Here is a 16,773-nt window from a genome sequence, read left to right on the forward strand (position 1 = left end):
ATGGGTGTGAAAGACCAGAGTTAGATCAAGCTCATACTATGGGACAAGCTAAAATAGTAAGAATTTCAAAATGATAATTTTCTAAAGCATTGAATAAGAACTTTGTTGATTTTCTTTAATAACATCCACTTTAATATTTTGGTTATAGAATGAAAGAGTGACAGGGAATGGGAATATCACTGCAACATTTAAAGTCTGTCTTGGTCTGTCTTGGGCAAGCATAGATTCGAGTGCCAGGGGTTATGGGAAATCACAGGATACACAAGATTAGTTTGGCACATCTTCCTGGGGCATTTCTGGCTATATTATGGGGTATGATGACACATTCACATTGATTTTGTTAAATAACATCAATCTCAGGGAGTTTCTTGCTAATATTATACTTTAGGGGGATAGTTTGAGTAACATACACCATGGTAGGCATCTCTGTTTATCCTATGTCCTATGTGCTATGTACAGATAAATAAACTCTGTTACCACTTCATTAACAACTAAATTAAAATCTGGAAAATTTGCCATTTCCTATAGGAGGCATTCTTCCTGGGTCTTACCATTATCTGCATATTGCCAAACCTGCCATTCCAACTCCCTTAGAGGTACAAATGGCCCAGCCTAATTTTGTAAGTATTATCCCTGAATTTCATTTTACTTTCAAGTATAATACTTTGTTTACGTGGTGATGAAATTCTTTATTCAGAGTCTTTAGTATAATGTACTGGTTCATCAGAGAAACCACTGTGGTAGCCAGCTCCCAAGATGGTCCCATGATTCTGGCCCTTGTGTGGTCACCTTACACATGAAATAGGGCTGACCTGTATAGTGAACAGAATATTGGAGAAATGACAGTGTGTGACTTCCAAGGCTAAGTCATGAGAGATGTTACAGCTCTAACTTGCACCCTCCTGGATCACTTACTGCCATGTTGTAAGGTCACCCAGCCCACCCACTGGAGAGGCCAATGTGGTAAGGAATTGAAGATTCCTGACCAGCCATTAGCAACTTGTCAGTCATGTGAGGGAGCTGCCTTGGACGTGGATTCTCCAGCCCCAGTCAAGGCTTTAGATGATGTGGCCCCAGCAGACATCTTGACTATAAACTTATAGGAGAGCTTGAGCCAGAGTCCTCCCAGCTAAACTGCTCCTAATTTCTGACTTCCAAACATTGAGGTAATAGTTTATTGTTGTTTTAAGACAGTGTTTTTTAAAAAAGACTATTTTTTAGAGCAACTTTAGGTTCACAGCAAAATTGAGAGGAAAGTACCAAGATTTCCTATGTACCCCCCATCTCCATTTACACCGAACTTCTTTGGTGATCAGCACCCCCACCAGAGTGGCTACACTCTGGATGGGGTTACACAATGGATGAAACTTAAATCAACACCTCATTGTCACCCAAAGTCCACAGTTTACTTCAGAGTTCACTCTTGGTGTTAAACATTCTATGGGTTTGGGCAAATGTATAATGATGTGTCCGCCATTACAGTGTCATACAGGGGAGTTTTGTGGCTCTAAGATTGCTATGTTCTCTGCCTATTTCATTTACCCCTTCACACAAACCCCCGCAACCACTGATCTTTTCACAGTCTCCATAGTTTTGCCTTTTCCAGAATGTCATATAGTTGGAATCATACAGTATGATTTCAGATTGCTGCTTTCACTTAGTAATGTGCCTTGGTTTCCTCCATGTCTTTTTATGGCTTGAGAGGGAATTTCTTTTTAGTGCTGAATAATTCCATTGTCTGGATGGAACACAAATTATTTATCCATTCACCTGCGGAAGGACAGTAAGTCGCTAACTTTTGAGGTAATCTGTGATGCACCAATAGATAACTAAACACCTTTGTGGCATGGTACAAATACATTGTTCAGGGTCTGGGATGTCCATCCAGAACCCATTGTTCTTCCTCCCTGCCTGAATTACATCAGAAGTGCCATCCAGGAAAAGCAGAAGCTATGGGGTAGGATCCCCCCTGGGTTCAAGGTAACTAGAAAGGACACAGTGTGGTTGGTCAGTAGGCAACCTCCTCAGATTAGATCCTCTGGTAGACGGTACCAAACTGGTGTTTGTCATGTTTGTTTTTTTGTGAGTGAGGCAGACTCTGTAAGTTGCCTATTTTCTTATCCTGAATATTTTTAAGAGTTAACAGGCTGACCAATGTAAAAGAAACACATTTCCCAGACTTCCTTGAGATAGTGTTAGCCCCGTGGCAGGTTTTGGCCAATGAGATGTAAGTAGAAGCTGTTGGAAAGTTCCGTCAAGGGAGGCAGACTCAAAATGGCACAGGCTATTTGCTTCTCACCTAGAAAGGAAATCAGAATCCCTGATCATCTGTGTATTTCCTCTGGACATAGAGCAAGTTACCAGCTTCTTTGTATTTCTGGTCCTATCAGGGATCACATATAATGTAACAGTGCCTTTAAGGAACAAAACAGGTCACTAGTGCATGGTGGATGTTGTTGTCAATTATAGGTCCAGATAAATAATGAAACGTGGTTCTTGTAGGGGAAGGATAGAAGCTATGTATTTAAAACTTATTTCTCTTATGCTTCTCTCAGATTGTTCTATGTATATCCTGTATACATGGTCTGATTCCAGATTTTCTTGCAAATAAAAGAAAGATCATAGAAGAATAGTGTTATGGTGTCTATTGCTGTGTAACAAAATTTAGCAACATGAAACGGCCATTTGGTTCTGCTCACAGATTCTGTGGGTCAGGAATTTGAGCAGGGCACAGTCGGTTGGAATGGCTTGTCTCCCTGCCCCACGGTATCTGGAGCCTCATCTGGGAAGACTGGATGATTAGTTGTGACTCAGTGGGTGGATCCTATGAAGGCTTGTACTCACCTGGGCTGAGATGATTCAGTCACGGGGAGTGCTGACCAGAGCATCCCACCTGTGCTATCCTGGTCACCTGGGCTTCCTCACGGCATGGCAGCCCCAGAGTGGTCAGTCTTCTTGTGTGATGGCTCAGGGCTCTGAGTGCAAGTGGAGCTGCAGTGCCTCTTATGACCCATCCTCCATAGTCACATAGTGTCCCTTCCCCACACCATCTGTTGGAGCAGTCACAGCCTCCAACATCACGGAGAGAGGACACAGAGGTCTCTCAATGTCAAGGTCATATTGCAGATGAGTATGTGGGATTGGGGACGTCGTTGTGGTCATCTTTGGAAAATACAGTCTGCTGCCAGTGACACGAGGCATTACATAGGATGAAGCCCAGATGTTGTGTTCAGGGGCTGAGCACTTTGGTCATCAGAGATAAATAATTGGACCCAAATATTACATTCAAGAGCTAGAAAATATTGGACTTGGTTTCAGACAGAGCCAGATTCTTCAAGGACACTGTGTGATTTCCTGCATGGGGTGTCATTTATTTATGAACTCCCGGCCCTCTCTCTGACTAAAGTCAGAGAAGATTTTTAATAAGGATCCCCTTAAAAAGGGCCTTTTTTTTTTAAGATAATGAGTTTTAATAAGAATGCAACTTAAATAGATTCTTTGGCTGGTGCTATGACAGTATTTGAACAGGACCCCTGACTTTAATTAACCATTTTGCCAGGTGGGCCTCCTCTTTAATTAGTACAGAAGATCTAAACAGATTTTTTTTTCCATTTTATTCTCCAAGAAAAAAAAAAATGTAGGATGGTTCCATGGCAATCTTTTAGGGTTGGAATTAATTTGATTAAGTAAAATTGTTGCCAAAATGGTCAGGCAGTTACCTAAATAAAACCAATTGATTGAGAATGGAGCCCATTGAACAATATTTCACGAGAGAAACGGAATTGTTATTCTTCTAATAAATATAGAGCAGATGAATTTTATCAGATTTTTATAACACTCACTAATTGGAATCTTTAAGTAAGAAGACACTTTAGTAATTCATGAGCTCTCTGAGAGGTAACCTGACAAAAAGAAGAAAGGGGACCCCTACATAATAAACTAATTTACAGATTCCAGTCCACATGCTTTGTTGGCTTATACACCATGGAATAAAGAAATTTGTCACAACAAATTCTGCCTTGGATACCATCAAATTTAAAATTGTGTGTTCATCATGAGAGCTGGGGACTTGATTTATTGCACACCAAGTCTGACTACTCCTGTATCTTCCATTTGGCATGAATTCCACAGCCATTTTCCAGCCTTTGTCAAAATCATAAAGGAACTCGAAAGGATAATTGTATTCGGGAAGAAAGGAAGGGGGGGAAAGTACTACACCAGAACCAGTGACTCTGCCAAAATCTTAAATTCAAGATCCACATTAAAAAAAAAAAAAAATCCACATTTCCTAACTATTTACTTATATACTTAAAGGAAGCAACTAGACACATCCCACAGAATTGGAAAGTGTATGAAATCATCATCATTACCTCAAAATCCCTTATGGGGTGGTAGGGCTGGAAGTTGCCCCAAGCCATCATTTTATGGAGCGATTTTCTGTGATGATAGGCGGGAAGTGTTCTGGACTTCACTGTATTTTCCTAGCCTGTCAGTAACTGCACCTAGGGATGACCTAGGAAATTCAGATAAGAGTGCCTGGTCCTCTCAGAGTAATTTGTAGTCCGAGAAACCCATCTGTAGGTGACTTGTCTTTAATGTCAATGCAAAATATTTCAATGTGTTCCCCATTCCCAGAATGGCCCCCTGGTCATGCTAACACAGTGCCAGATCTCATTAAAATGGACAAAATTACTTCTGTAGTTGAGATTGGCTCTCGTAGCACAGCATGGTCTTTTTTCCCCCCACTACAATATGGCCGCTTTCTGCCCTCTTAAAGCCCTCATAGATTAATGTGCGAAAACACACTGAGGCAAACCCAAAGATCGTCATTCAATCTTTAAATTAAAAAATAAGACCAAGCAACCCCCAACAGATAGAGTGACAACAAATCATTGAAAGCGATGCTGACTGTATCCCCCTTCTGTGGAACAAAGTGGCACAGCTCTGCAAACATATGTCAAGATGCCACCAACTAAGTTACTGTGGCCCTTGTGTTTGAGGTGCTTGGCCTTGGCCAAATCAGTCCCTCTAAACAAAGAGTCCTCCTGAGCAGAAGTGAAATGCTTTGCAAAGTCCAAGTCCATCATATGGGTGGATCACAAAGTATGCCCCTTTGATGCCTGGGTTCCTTTCCTTAATCCCTCAGCTTAAAGAAATTTTAAATCCCACAAGACCTTGTGGGATTGTGGACTCTGCCCTCCAGTGAGCCCTGAGGAAACCTGGCACTAAATCTATGGAGCTGTTGTCAGTGACCCCTCTCCTGGACCCCCCAGCTGCCCTACCCCTGAGGCCAGAGAGAAGCCCCTCCTCAGAGACTCACTTGACTTTCCACGTAGGCACCCCTCCTGAAAATAAAGGTGGCCTCCCACCCCTGGGGTGGAAGGGAGTCTAAGCCTAAAGCTGTGAGTGCCAAACTCAGAGGGTCTTTAGTCTTGTATTTAATCTTAGGAACACACTTGGAGGGCACATTCTTCACTCTCATAGCTCCAGATGTATTTAATTCTGAAATAGCCTTTGCTCCAATGGGCTGCCAGGTAAAGCTGACCTTGTGATATCACATGCCCTACTTTGGGAGGTGTTTGCTGTTCAGTCTGAGAAGTCAAGACTTGAGGAAACACACCTGATGGAAGAAAGTCTGTGGGGCCATCTAGAACTAGAGAAGTAACTTGCAGCAGGAGCAGAGGGTGAGGGGAAAATCAGATACAGATAAGGAGAGCAGGCAGTCCGCAGCCAGTGGCTCAGGCCTGGCCTTTTCGAGACTCTTCTGGAGTCCAGATGAGCCCCACCCTTCCACACCAAAATCCTTCCTTCCAGGGTCCCTCTTTCCCTCCTTCCTTCATTCTCTCCTGCTCCTTCTACTTTGTTTCATTTCTCTTTCCCTCTCTCCCTGTCTGATTCCCTGCCACAGCATAGCCACTGTACTTAAAAATAACTTTTTAATCATGTTAGAAATGATAGTCATTTTTTAAAAATAGAAACAACAGATAGTCAAATGAGCAGAAAGTGAAACACTAAGAGTGAGTGACCCTGTCTGTCAACCACAGAAATTGACCATTTGAACAGTTTGTTAAAGTGTTGACAGTAAAACAATAGAAGGATACCATGTATGTTTATAAAAATAGAATGATACTGTATAAGTTAAAAAATACAACTTTTGATACTGTACTTCCATAGTCTCAAACGTACAACGCATTTTCCTGATGTGGAATATAGTTTACCAATGATTTTTGTTGGACGTGTTGCATCCCATTGTGTGGATGTCCCATTGTCCTGTTATCTGATGTCTTCTGCATTGCTATGGAGGTAGATTTCCTGTCTGTATCCAACCATCTCATGAGTGATGGATGACTGGCACCTACCTTGAGGTGCCACACCCAACCCCTTTCCTAAGCTATATATCTGCTCTCTCCCTGACCCCCAGATACCCAGTTTCACACATCTATGTGGGGTTGGCCCAGGATTTACCTGACATCCCTCCTGTATATCTCACTGGATGCCCTTTCTGTTGGCTGAATCCTCCCCAGGGCTTTGCCACGTGATGCCCAAATACCCACTGGTTGTTTCAATTTATTTAAAAATTCGGTTAAACCCTGTGTCCTTGTTTAGACAAAATCCCCAGGGATGTCCAGGGCTAAGTAAATGTTTGGGATCAGTGTAGTCCAACTCGCCTTGGATTTCTAAAATGCCACATTTAAGTGCAGAGCAAAAGCTTAAATCTATATACTCTCAGGAAAGCTTTATTGAATGTAACTATGTACTAAGTTCAGAGTCTAGGGGCAAAGTGCAGGTTCAGCTGCCACCAACAGAACCTCATGTTTTTCCACCAATGGTTCTCAGTTTGGTTGCCTGAGCTGGTGGGGAGCATGTCTCCAGTTGGTAGGTCCATAGCCATTAGGGGCTGAAATAGAAAAAGGGATCGTGACATGGGATTTATCAGGCAGCATCTTCCCTTTTCATATGGGTTCATGCAGCAGTTTTAGTCAGCTTCTAGGAGACACAGAGCTATGCATCTTCACCTTTGACAACTTATGAACTAAAAAGTAGCCCACAGCATGTACATGTGTACTTCCTGCCCGTGAACTTGAACCTTCTTCCTGGGAACGGACCTCACCAAACAGCTGACCCTCCTCAAACCTAACTGGCAGGGAATCACCTTTCACTTGTTCCTTTTACTTACAGAAACTTCTTTTAAAAAAAACCTGAAATTTTTTCCAATCACCATAGACTAGGAGGTTTTTCTCAAAACGGGGCTGTGAAAAAATTTTTAAAAATTAACAGTCTTAATTTTTAAAACACCTCACAGAAGAGAATAAACCCAGTTCCTTGTATTAGCTGTGCGAGGTATTGAATAGCAGAGAACCTGGTTGTAACCTAGCAACTGATTTAGAAACGTGGAACAATGCAATCACAGTTTAAAATATCCCGAGGAATATTTAGTCATTAAGTCTGGTATGTGGTTGCAGACACAGGGTTAGCTTCTGTTGAGTTTAGTCAATATCTATTACTGTCATTTGCAACGTGTGATAAGATGCAACCTGTGTGTTATATATGAAAAATAAAATGCTATGATAAAGTTCCCGAAGTCCAGAAATGTTTCTAAAGTTGTTTATTTCTGATTTCCCCCACACACACTCCCCCCGCCACCAGGGTTTAGAAATAGTAACTGGTAATGCAAAAAATGGGACTTACTTCCGGATACATATCAACAAGTATAAAATGGTGGAAACCATCACGTGCCTTTCGAAAGAGCCTTTCCCTGCCTCCAATTACATCCGCCTCTTTGGCCAGCATGAGCAACTTCTCAACAACCTGTGTAATCGGTACGAGGACAAGCTGATCCCAGATCTCTACAGGTAAGTTGAACATTACGCTTTACTAAGAGGAGATGCAAACATTTAATGTCTTGTAAATGAGGGACGTGTTTTGCGATACACCAGAAAGCCAAACGGGAAGAGAGTGAGGGTCACATGGAGAAGTGCATGGACTCTTGATGTGTCCATATATGGTCCCCATGGCTACGCACAGGCCTGGAGCCCAGAGGCATCCAAGCACAGCCTTCACACCACAGCCAGGTCCAGATGAGATGATATTCAAGTCCCTTTCAACCTGGGGCTGCTGGGAGTGGTCAGAAATTGAAGAAGGAGATTTGGGAGCAGGATATGGGAGCACGTGGTCCTGGTGGGAATTCCACAACCACAGGTAAGTTATTTGTGGCCCCAGCCTTCCTCCCAGCATGTGCTAAAGCAAAGGGGGAGTCCACTTGTATAAGACAGTGTTAAGGGGATTCTGCACAGTAGGGTGGTTAGACTGTGATTTGTGCCTTTGTCTTTTCAAATGCTAAGACATGTTCTCACGCTATACCCCTGGGAGGACTAGAATCTTAAGGTAGAAAGCTATTCCTGGACAGTCTGTTGCTTCAAAAGGTTAGAAGAACTTCCTTCTCTGCACAAAGCAAGATAATGACAGAGCCAGTATCAGATACAGATGTAGGACATAAGTCGTAGAATTCCAGTGTCCTTGATACCCAAAGCAGTGACTGCTAGAATCAGGAGCAATCTCTCTTTCCTCTTAAAAATATGTTTAAATTGGGGCACCTGAGTGGCTCAGCTGGTTAAGCTTCTGCCTTTGCCTTAGCTCTTGATCTCAGGGTCCTGGGATCGAGTCCTGAGTTGGGTTCCATGCTCAGCGGGGAGTCTATTCCCCCACCCCGTCTCCACCCCCCCACCAGCTCATGCTCTCTCTCTCTCTTGCTCTCTCAAATAAATAAATAAATAAATAATTTTAAAAATATGTTTAAACTGCAGGCTATATCATACAAACAAAAAAGCATATAAAACATGTGTGTACACTTTAAGGGATCATAATACTAGAATTCTGTGTCCCTCCCACCTTTTTTTTTTTTTTCAAGATTTTATTTGTTTGTATTATAGAGAGAGAGAGAGCACAGCATGGGGAGAGGCAGAAAGAGAGAGAAGCAAGCTCCCCACTGATCAGGGTGCCTGACTGGGGCTTGATCCCAGGACCCTGAGATCATGACCTGAGCCAAAGACAGAATTTTAACTGGCTGAGCCACCCAGGTGCCTTGGCATGCCCACCTTTCTTAAGAAATCATTTCTGGGAGCACCTGGGTAGCACAGGTGGTTAAGCATCCAACTCCAAATTTCTGCTCAGGCCATGATCTCAGGGTTGAGAGATTGAGCCTGTGTTGGGCTCTACGCTCAGCAGGAAATCTGCTTGAGATTCTCTCTCCCTCTGCCCCTCCCACCTGTGCTCACACTCACTTTCTCTCTAAAGTTAAAAAAAGAAAGAAAAAGAGGATTTCTTACTTGAGAATGTTAGAAGTCTTCTCTCATCACATTGCTCTGTGTCCTTGGAGGTCACGAGGATTGGTTAATCACTCCCTGCCTTTCCAGTAAGGCAGGGATCAGCAAACTTTCTCTATAAAGGGCCAAATAGTAAATGTTTTAAGCTCTGTGGGCCATATAACTTCATTACAAGTGTTCAGTTCTTCTTTGTACTGTGAACATGACCAGATAACACACAAGCAAATGGATATGTCTGTGTCCCAATAAAAGTTTATACCAAAGCAAGCTCCAGGCCAACCCTTGTTCTAGAAGTGTACCACATAATTCCTAAATAGTAAATTAATTTGTTTTGCTTGTTTTTGAATGAATTCCGTGGCTGAGTAGAAAAAGTCAACACTCCCCCTCACACCATTTGTTTACGCTGCTGTATAATATTCCCTCATATTCCTGTCTCCTCTCATCTGTCTGTTTGATTGATGTTTAACTTGTTCCCATCACAAACAATGTGTGGAGACTTGGTCACACCTCACGTGTGAGAACTTCTCTTGGGTGTACTAGGTGGTGCTGATTTTCCCCAAGTAGTTGTGTCTCTGTAAACTTCCTCCCACAGTACCAGAGAATGCCTCCACAGCCTGGTCAACCTGTGGCACTATTGCGACTGGACAATGAAGTCATTCTGGTGATGTGAAAAAGTATCTTCCTGTGGTTTTAATTTCCCTGCCCTGACTAGTAACACAACTCAGTGTCTTTTCTTTCTCACGGGCCATTTGTGATAGTTTCTGGGAAACACCCATTTACAACAGTTGTCCATTTTTTGGGGTGGAAGGGAGTTGTCTTCTTACTCATCCACAGGAGTCATTTATACACTCTGGATATACATGTTAGTTGTATATTTTTAACATTTTGAGCCTTGTCTTTTCACTTTATGGTGTCCGTTAACAGAATTAAAATGAAATTCTTAATTTTAATGTAATCTGTTCATCTTCTTCAGGGTGTTTTGGGTATTCTTGTCCCTTCCCTCTTCCAATAGTTTTTATAGTGCACTTGTGAAGCCCCTTGAAAAACCCCATTGGGTTTGATAAGAAATGCATTGAACCTTAGATCAGTTCAGTAGGAATGGACATTTTTGAAATTTGACATCTTTGATATTAAGCCTATACTATGTTATGGTATAACACAGTATAGGTCTTGGTTTATTTAAGTGTCTTTAGTATCTTTCAATAAAGATTTAAAATTTTCTCCATGATGCCCTGCAAAATTTTTGTTTGATATAATCCAAAGTGTTTTAAATTTTTATTGTTGTTGTAAATAAGCATTTGCTTATTGATGGCTGCTATATAGTACATAGAAATGCACTTTTTGTATGTTTTCACATTCTACAAATGTGCTAAACTCTCTCATTTTTTCATATCATTTCCTTTATATTGCTTTAGATTTTCTACACAGAAAAATTATATCATCTGCAAATAATGACAATTTGTTTCCTCTTTTCCAATCTTTGTAGCTTTTGTTTCTTTTTCTTATTTGCTACAGTGGCTAAGCTTTGCCGTAAAAGGTAGGAGAGAAGTAGTGAGAGATGGCATCCTTGCCTCACTCTTAATCTTAGAGGGAATATATGTGTTCAGTATGAACTGTATGACAATTGCTGTATATTTTTGTGGATATTCTTTATCAAGATAAAGTTTCCCTTTTTAACTGGCTTGTTAAGCATTTTTATCACACACGGATTTTTATTGTTTTCCACAAAGAGTACTTAATTTTTGAAATCTTTCATAGATGAGGATATTTTCCTATATGCCTCCAATCATAAACTATATTTAGGTATAATATCAAGTTTGGTTAAGTACCAAATTTCTTAATCAAAGGATTTCCCTCCTCAAAATTTTATAGACTTGACTCCAAATTTATTTAAAATAAGGAAAAATACAAGTATTTGTAAAAATTAATGCATTTGTTCCTTAGCTTATACATAAGATTTTATTGTTGCTTTAACCTCCCCCAAAATTTTGAATTAGAGGGAGAATCAGTCAGTAGTTCAAGAAAATTACTCGAAGGGGAGCCTATGTCAAAAGTCTTCTCTGAAAAAAAATGTTTTCACATTTGACCAAATTCAAAAGCCGTTGTTGGTTTGTTTTTCCCTGAGAGGAAGGAGAGGAAGGTGGTGCCGACACAGACTCTGTAAGCTTGGGACCACTGGTTGTGGCGCAGCTGTTGACTGATGATAGTAATAATTTTAAAAGTTAATTTGATTTGCTAAGAGTGAATATTTGGGATGGCAAAATGAGACAACACTAGGACAGGCCATATCCGGTTGTGCCAACCGCCATCTGTAAGAAAGAAGCAAGGAGGGTGGCAAGACGGTGGCTGATCAGCAGAGGTCACTGCTCATGGTCAAGTGACGGACTGAGGCCATTGGCCTTGTAGTCCTCCCACACGTGCATTAGCGTGTACATGCAGCTGCAGCCACATTCTTCTCAAGTGCCATGAAATGCTGCCAGGCCCCGATGCTAATTCTTGGCCCACTACCGCCTGCCCTGTCTGTTGTCAGACAGCCTGGCAAGGCTTTTTGCAAGCAGGAAGGGCAAATGGCTTCGCTTATTTTGGCTGCAGTGTGATTACCAATGATTGCCCTGACCTCGGCAGCTCCAGCAGTATGCTTGTTAGAATCCAGGCCATTGTAGGTCCACCATGCCTAGGGCCACCATCCTCCATGCCGGGGGTGAGGGGTATGTGTGTGTGGAGGGGGGATGGTGGCTGATCGTCAACCAGCCACTCTGTCTTCTGCAAGACGGACGAGATGTCAAGCGAGGCTCCTCCTCGGGTTCAAAGAACCTCTGTGGAGCCTTTCCCTTCATTTCCCCCAACCCATTCTCGCCCCATCAAGGGCCAGGACAGAGCAGGCACTGGCAGGGCCAGCGGGAACGGTGGCAGCCATGGGGGCAGATGCTCGAGCAGTCGAGGTCTCATGAGCGCTGGCTCTGGCTGCCCGTGGAGGGGCTTGCTTGGAGCCATGTGGAATCCCGTGGTGCTGGTGGCGGCTGAGCAGTCAGCCGCCATGATGCACGGCTGGACAGCTGTCACAGGACAGCAGCACAGCTGAGGGTCTGGGGCCCATGCTGGCTTGGATCTTAATCTTTGTTTTCACCTTGCAGTGCCAGGACAGATCATTAACAATGAAGAGCACAGACCCACCCCTGTGACGCGGTGTGTGCGCGTGAGTGTGCGTGTGTGTATAAGACAGAGAAATAAATTCATCAACTGATTGGCTTACCACTTTGGGAAAAGAAGGGAGGCCATTTTTATCGTTTGTTCCTTTACGAACCAGTCTGCATTTAAAGTCACGTAACAAACCTGTAACTAGAATGTACTCTTCCCCCAGGAGCGCTTGTGTCCCGCAGCGTGTCCTGGGCAAGCAGACCACACCTACCACAAACCTTGCAAACCCCTGCGCGCTGAGTCCTGTGACAGCATTTAGAATGAGCAGCCCCTCCCACCCTGCAGATACTGTTCTTCCTTTGGGACACGGGGTGGAGGGGACAGGGCAGTAGGAGCTTTGGTGAGGCTGCTGAGAAGTCTCAAAATGGGAACCTGGGTTGGAGGGGGAAGAGGCGTATCGAGGCTGAGGCTGCTTCCCCAGAAGTCTGTGGCAGGCTTTAACAAGGCACGTCCTGTGCCTACTCTCCTTTCTTCACACTACCCCATCTTCGTTTCCCCCGCTTATGGATGGCTCTGCAAAAACAAGGTCTTGCCTACTGAATCCCTCCCCCCTAATATTAATTAACAGTCTGGAGCATCTTTTTTCCTGGCGGCGTGAATAGGTCTTGCCCTAGCTTCTTTGTGTGAGCCCATCAGATGCTCGTAAACCTTGATTAAATCACCTCTTTTCACATCTTAACATGCTCCGCTCTCAAAGACTGCCCTCACACGGCCCTCTCCTCCTGCGAGCCCCACCGCCCTCCACACTTCCCCAAACACTCGAATAGCCTATTTTTAGTGGGTAAGTGCTGCTGTGCACAATATTCTAAATGGGCTTTGAGGAAGCCCTGTAAAAGGCTGCCATTACCTTTTGAACTCTGAAGCTCCAGAAGTTACTCCCTTAGGAAAGCTGCCTTGTGCAGCCGCTGTCTCTGGAGCTGTTAAGCGGGACGCTGCCAACGCACATTGTCTCCTAATTCACTTATTAGACTTCAATTGGAGTCATTTAATCATGACTTAAATGCTTTTCTGTTCCTCTAGTCAGTGGCCTTGTGTTGTGTCCAGTAGAAAAATCACACACTAAATTCTAGGTGTCCATTTTTCCAGAATTCTCAAAATTCCTTGAAATATGACTGCCCACTCCAGCTTGTCAATTTTTTTTTCCTATGTACCTAAAAATTGCTGGGTAATTATTCTCCCAAAATGCAGACTTCTCTGTTAGCCACGTACTGAATCACTCTCCCGCCTTTCTTGTTTCCTGCTTGTCTGTTTCATTTCACCTGCCACCAGTTACATTTGATAACCTTATAAATAGGAATCCTTTTTCAGATGATTTGCTGAAATCAAAGTCCCTTCTCTACATTTTGCTTCCCGGTCATTTAATTACAATCTTTTTCTCCACCCTTTGAAAGGTGATTTTGAATGGGCGTGCTCACATGCTCCCTCCCGGGCTCCTCACTGGTCATTCCCAGTCCCCCTTGCTTTAACGGGCAGCTTCCTACCCAATGCTGTTTCTCATACGATCACATAGCCTTGAAGCTGAACCCATATACTTGAACATCTCCTGTTACTGAGATGGTGAATCTTAGATCTGGAAGTATAGATCAGTGTGGGGACTGAATTCTGTGTGACACAATATATGTTCATTTTCATTTGTAATCTCTCTCTAATTAAAAGACTTTGGGTTTTTTTCCTAGTATATGTCACCTCCCTCCTTCCTACTGGGACGTTTGTGTAGAATTAGCCTTTCCTAGGATAAAAAGCAAGATTGGTTTGAACCATCCTAAAATTATAGCCAGTACAAGTCCCTTCAGATATTATAATTATAATGTGAAAGAAAAATAAACATACCCATTCGCATAGTCAGCAATGAACACCATAGAGCTTTGTATAAAGTATGGAGTTTTTTTTTTTTTTATCAAATTATAACTGACATACAATATCCGCTTAGTTTCCGGTGTATATCATAGTGATTCAATATTTTTATGCATTATGAAATCATCCCCACAATATATTTAGTTAGCATCTGTCACCATATGACGTTTTTATGATATTATGATACTATATTCTCTCTGCTGTACATTACATCTTTATTCATTCATCTATAGATGGATACTTGGGTTGCTTCTATATCTTGGCTATCATAAGTAACGCTTCAATAAACATAGGGGTGTGTATATCTTTTCAAATTAGTGTTTTCATTTCCTTTGGGTAAACACCCAATAGTGTAATTGGTGGCTCACATGATAATTCTATTTTTAATTTCTTGAGGAACTCCATACTGTTTTCCAAAGGGGCTGTACTGGTTTGCATTCCCACCAACAGTGCACGAGAGTTCCTTTTTCTCCACATTTTCGCCAACACTTATTTCTTGACTTTTTGATTGTGGCCGCTTTGGCAGGTGTGAAGGGATGTCTCATTGTGGTTTTGATCTAATTACCCTGATGATGGGTGATGTTAAGCATCTATTCATGTGTCTATTAGCCATCTGGATGAATTTGTAAAAATGTCTGTTCATGTCCTTTGTCCATTTTTAATTGGATAATTTTTGGTGTTGAGTTGTATACGTTCTTTAAATATATTTTGGATACAAATCCCTTATTAGATATATCATGGGCATATATCTCCCCCCATTCAGTAGGTTGCCTTCTTATCTTGTTGATGGTTTCATTCACTGTGCAAAAGCTTTTTATTTTGCTGTAGTCCCAGTGGTTTAATTTTGCTTTTGTTTACTTTGGCAAAAGAGACACAACTAGAAAAATGTTTCTATGGCTGATGTCAAATAGATTATTGCTTATGTTTTCTTCTAGGAAGTTTATGTTTTCAGGTCTCACATTTAGGTCTCTAATCCATTCTGAGTTTATTTTTGTGTATGGTGTAAGACAGTGGTCCAGTTTCATTCTTTTTCATGTAGCTATTCAGTTTTCCCAACACTAATTTGTTGAAGAGATTTTTTCTCATTGGATGGTCTTTCCTGCTTTGTTGTATATTAACTGATCATAAAAGGGTGGATTTATTTCTGGGCTCTCTGTTCTGTTCTATTGGTCTATGTGTCTATTTCTGTGCCAGTACCAGGCTGTTTTTGATTACTACCGCTTTGTATTATATCTTGAAATCTGGGATTGTGGTACCTTCCATTTTGTTCCTCTTTTTCAAGATTGTTTTGGCTATTTGTGGTCTTTTGTGGTTCCATACAAATTTTAGGATAATTCTAGTTCTGTAAAAAATGTTAGTGTTTTGATAGGGATTGCACTGAATCTGTAGATGGCTTTGGGTGATATGGGCATCTTAACCATATTGGTTGTCCCAAATTACAAGCATAGAATATCTTTCCATTTGTTTGTGTCATCGCAATTTCTTTCACCAGTGTTTTATAATTTTCAAAACAGAAGTCTTATGCCTCCTTGGTTAAGTTTATTCCTAGGTATTTTATTATTTTGGGTGCAATTGTAAATGGATTGTTTTCTTAATTTCTTTCTGCTACTTCATTATTGGTGTATAGAAATACAACAGATATATTAATATACATAAGGTATATTATAATAAATAATACAACAGATGTATATTAATTTTGTATCCCGTGGCTTTACTGAATTCATTTATCAGTTCTAATAGTGCGCTTTTTTTTTTTTTTTTTTTTTTTTGGTGAGGTGTCTAAGATTTTCTCCATATAGTATCATGTCATCTGTAAACAGTGGAAGTTTTACTTCTTCCTTATCAATTTAGATGCCTTTTATTCCTTTTTCTTGTCTGATTGTTGTGGCTAGGACTTCCAGTACTATATTGAATAGAAGTGATGGGAGTGGACAGCCTTGTCTTATTCGTGACCTTAGGGGGAAAGTTCTTAGTTTTTTACAGGAAGATATAAATTCTTATTTCAGGTGCCTCGATCTTATTCATGTTGGTCAGAATCTTTGCCTTGAGGATAGTGCCTGCGAATGAATGGAAGAGAAATGAGTATGCCATCTCACACCCAAGATATTTTTAATGTTAAGGGCTTTTATTAATGAGAATTTAAAGCCAGCTGACTCAGTACCCATTAACATCAATCTAACATGGGAGATGAGGGGTGGGAACTCACATTTATTTATTTTTTTCATTTTTTAGCAGCTTTATTACAATATAATCACAGATCATAAAAGTCACCCATTTTAAGTATACAGTTCAGTAGTCTTAGTAAATTTGTACAATTGTTCAACCAATAATACAGTCCAGTTTTAGACTTATTTTCATCACCCTAGAAGGTTCCTTCATGGCTATTGCAATCATCCCC

At 41.5% G+C, this 16,773-nt stretch overlaps 1 protein-coding gene across 4 annotated transcripts in view; it reads left to right on the top strand.

The window, feature by feature from the left end:
* CFAP61 (cilia and flagella associated protein 61) overlaps nt 1-16,773 on the top strand; it is a 275,799-nt gene that overhangs the window by 215,011 nt on the left and 44,015 nt on the right. For all 4 annotated transcript variants that reach the window (XM_032859286.1, XM_032859289.1, XM_032859287.1 and 1 more), the window contains exons 24-25: nt 529-620; nt 7,648-7,853. In XM_032859286.1, coding sequence (XP_032715177.1) covers nt 529-620; nt 7,648-7,853 — 298 coding nt within the window. The remainder of the gene's footprint in view (nt 1-528; nt 621-7,647; nt 7,854-16,773) is intronic.

This window comes from Lontra canadensis, unplaced genomic scaffold (genome assembly GCF_010015895.1).
Source record: "Lontra canadensis isolate GAN:19392208 unplaced genomic scaffold, GSC_riverotter_1.0 scaffold16, whole genome shotgun sequence".
Classification (NCBI taxonomy): Eukaryota; Metazoa; Chordata; class Mammalia; order Carnivora; family Mustelidae; genus Lontra; species Lontra canadensis.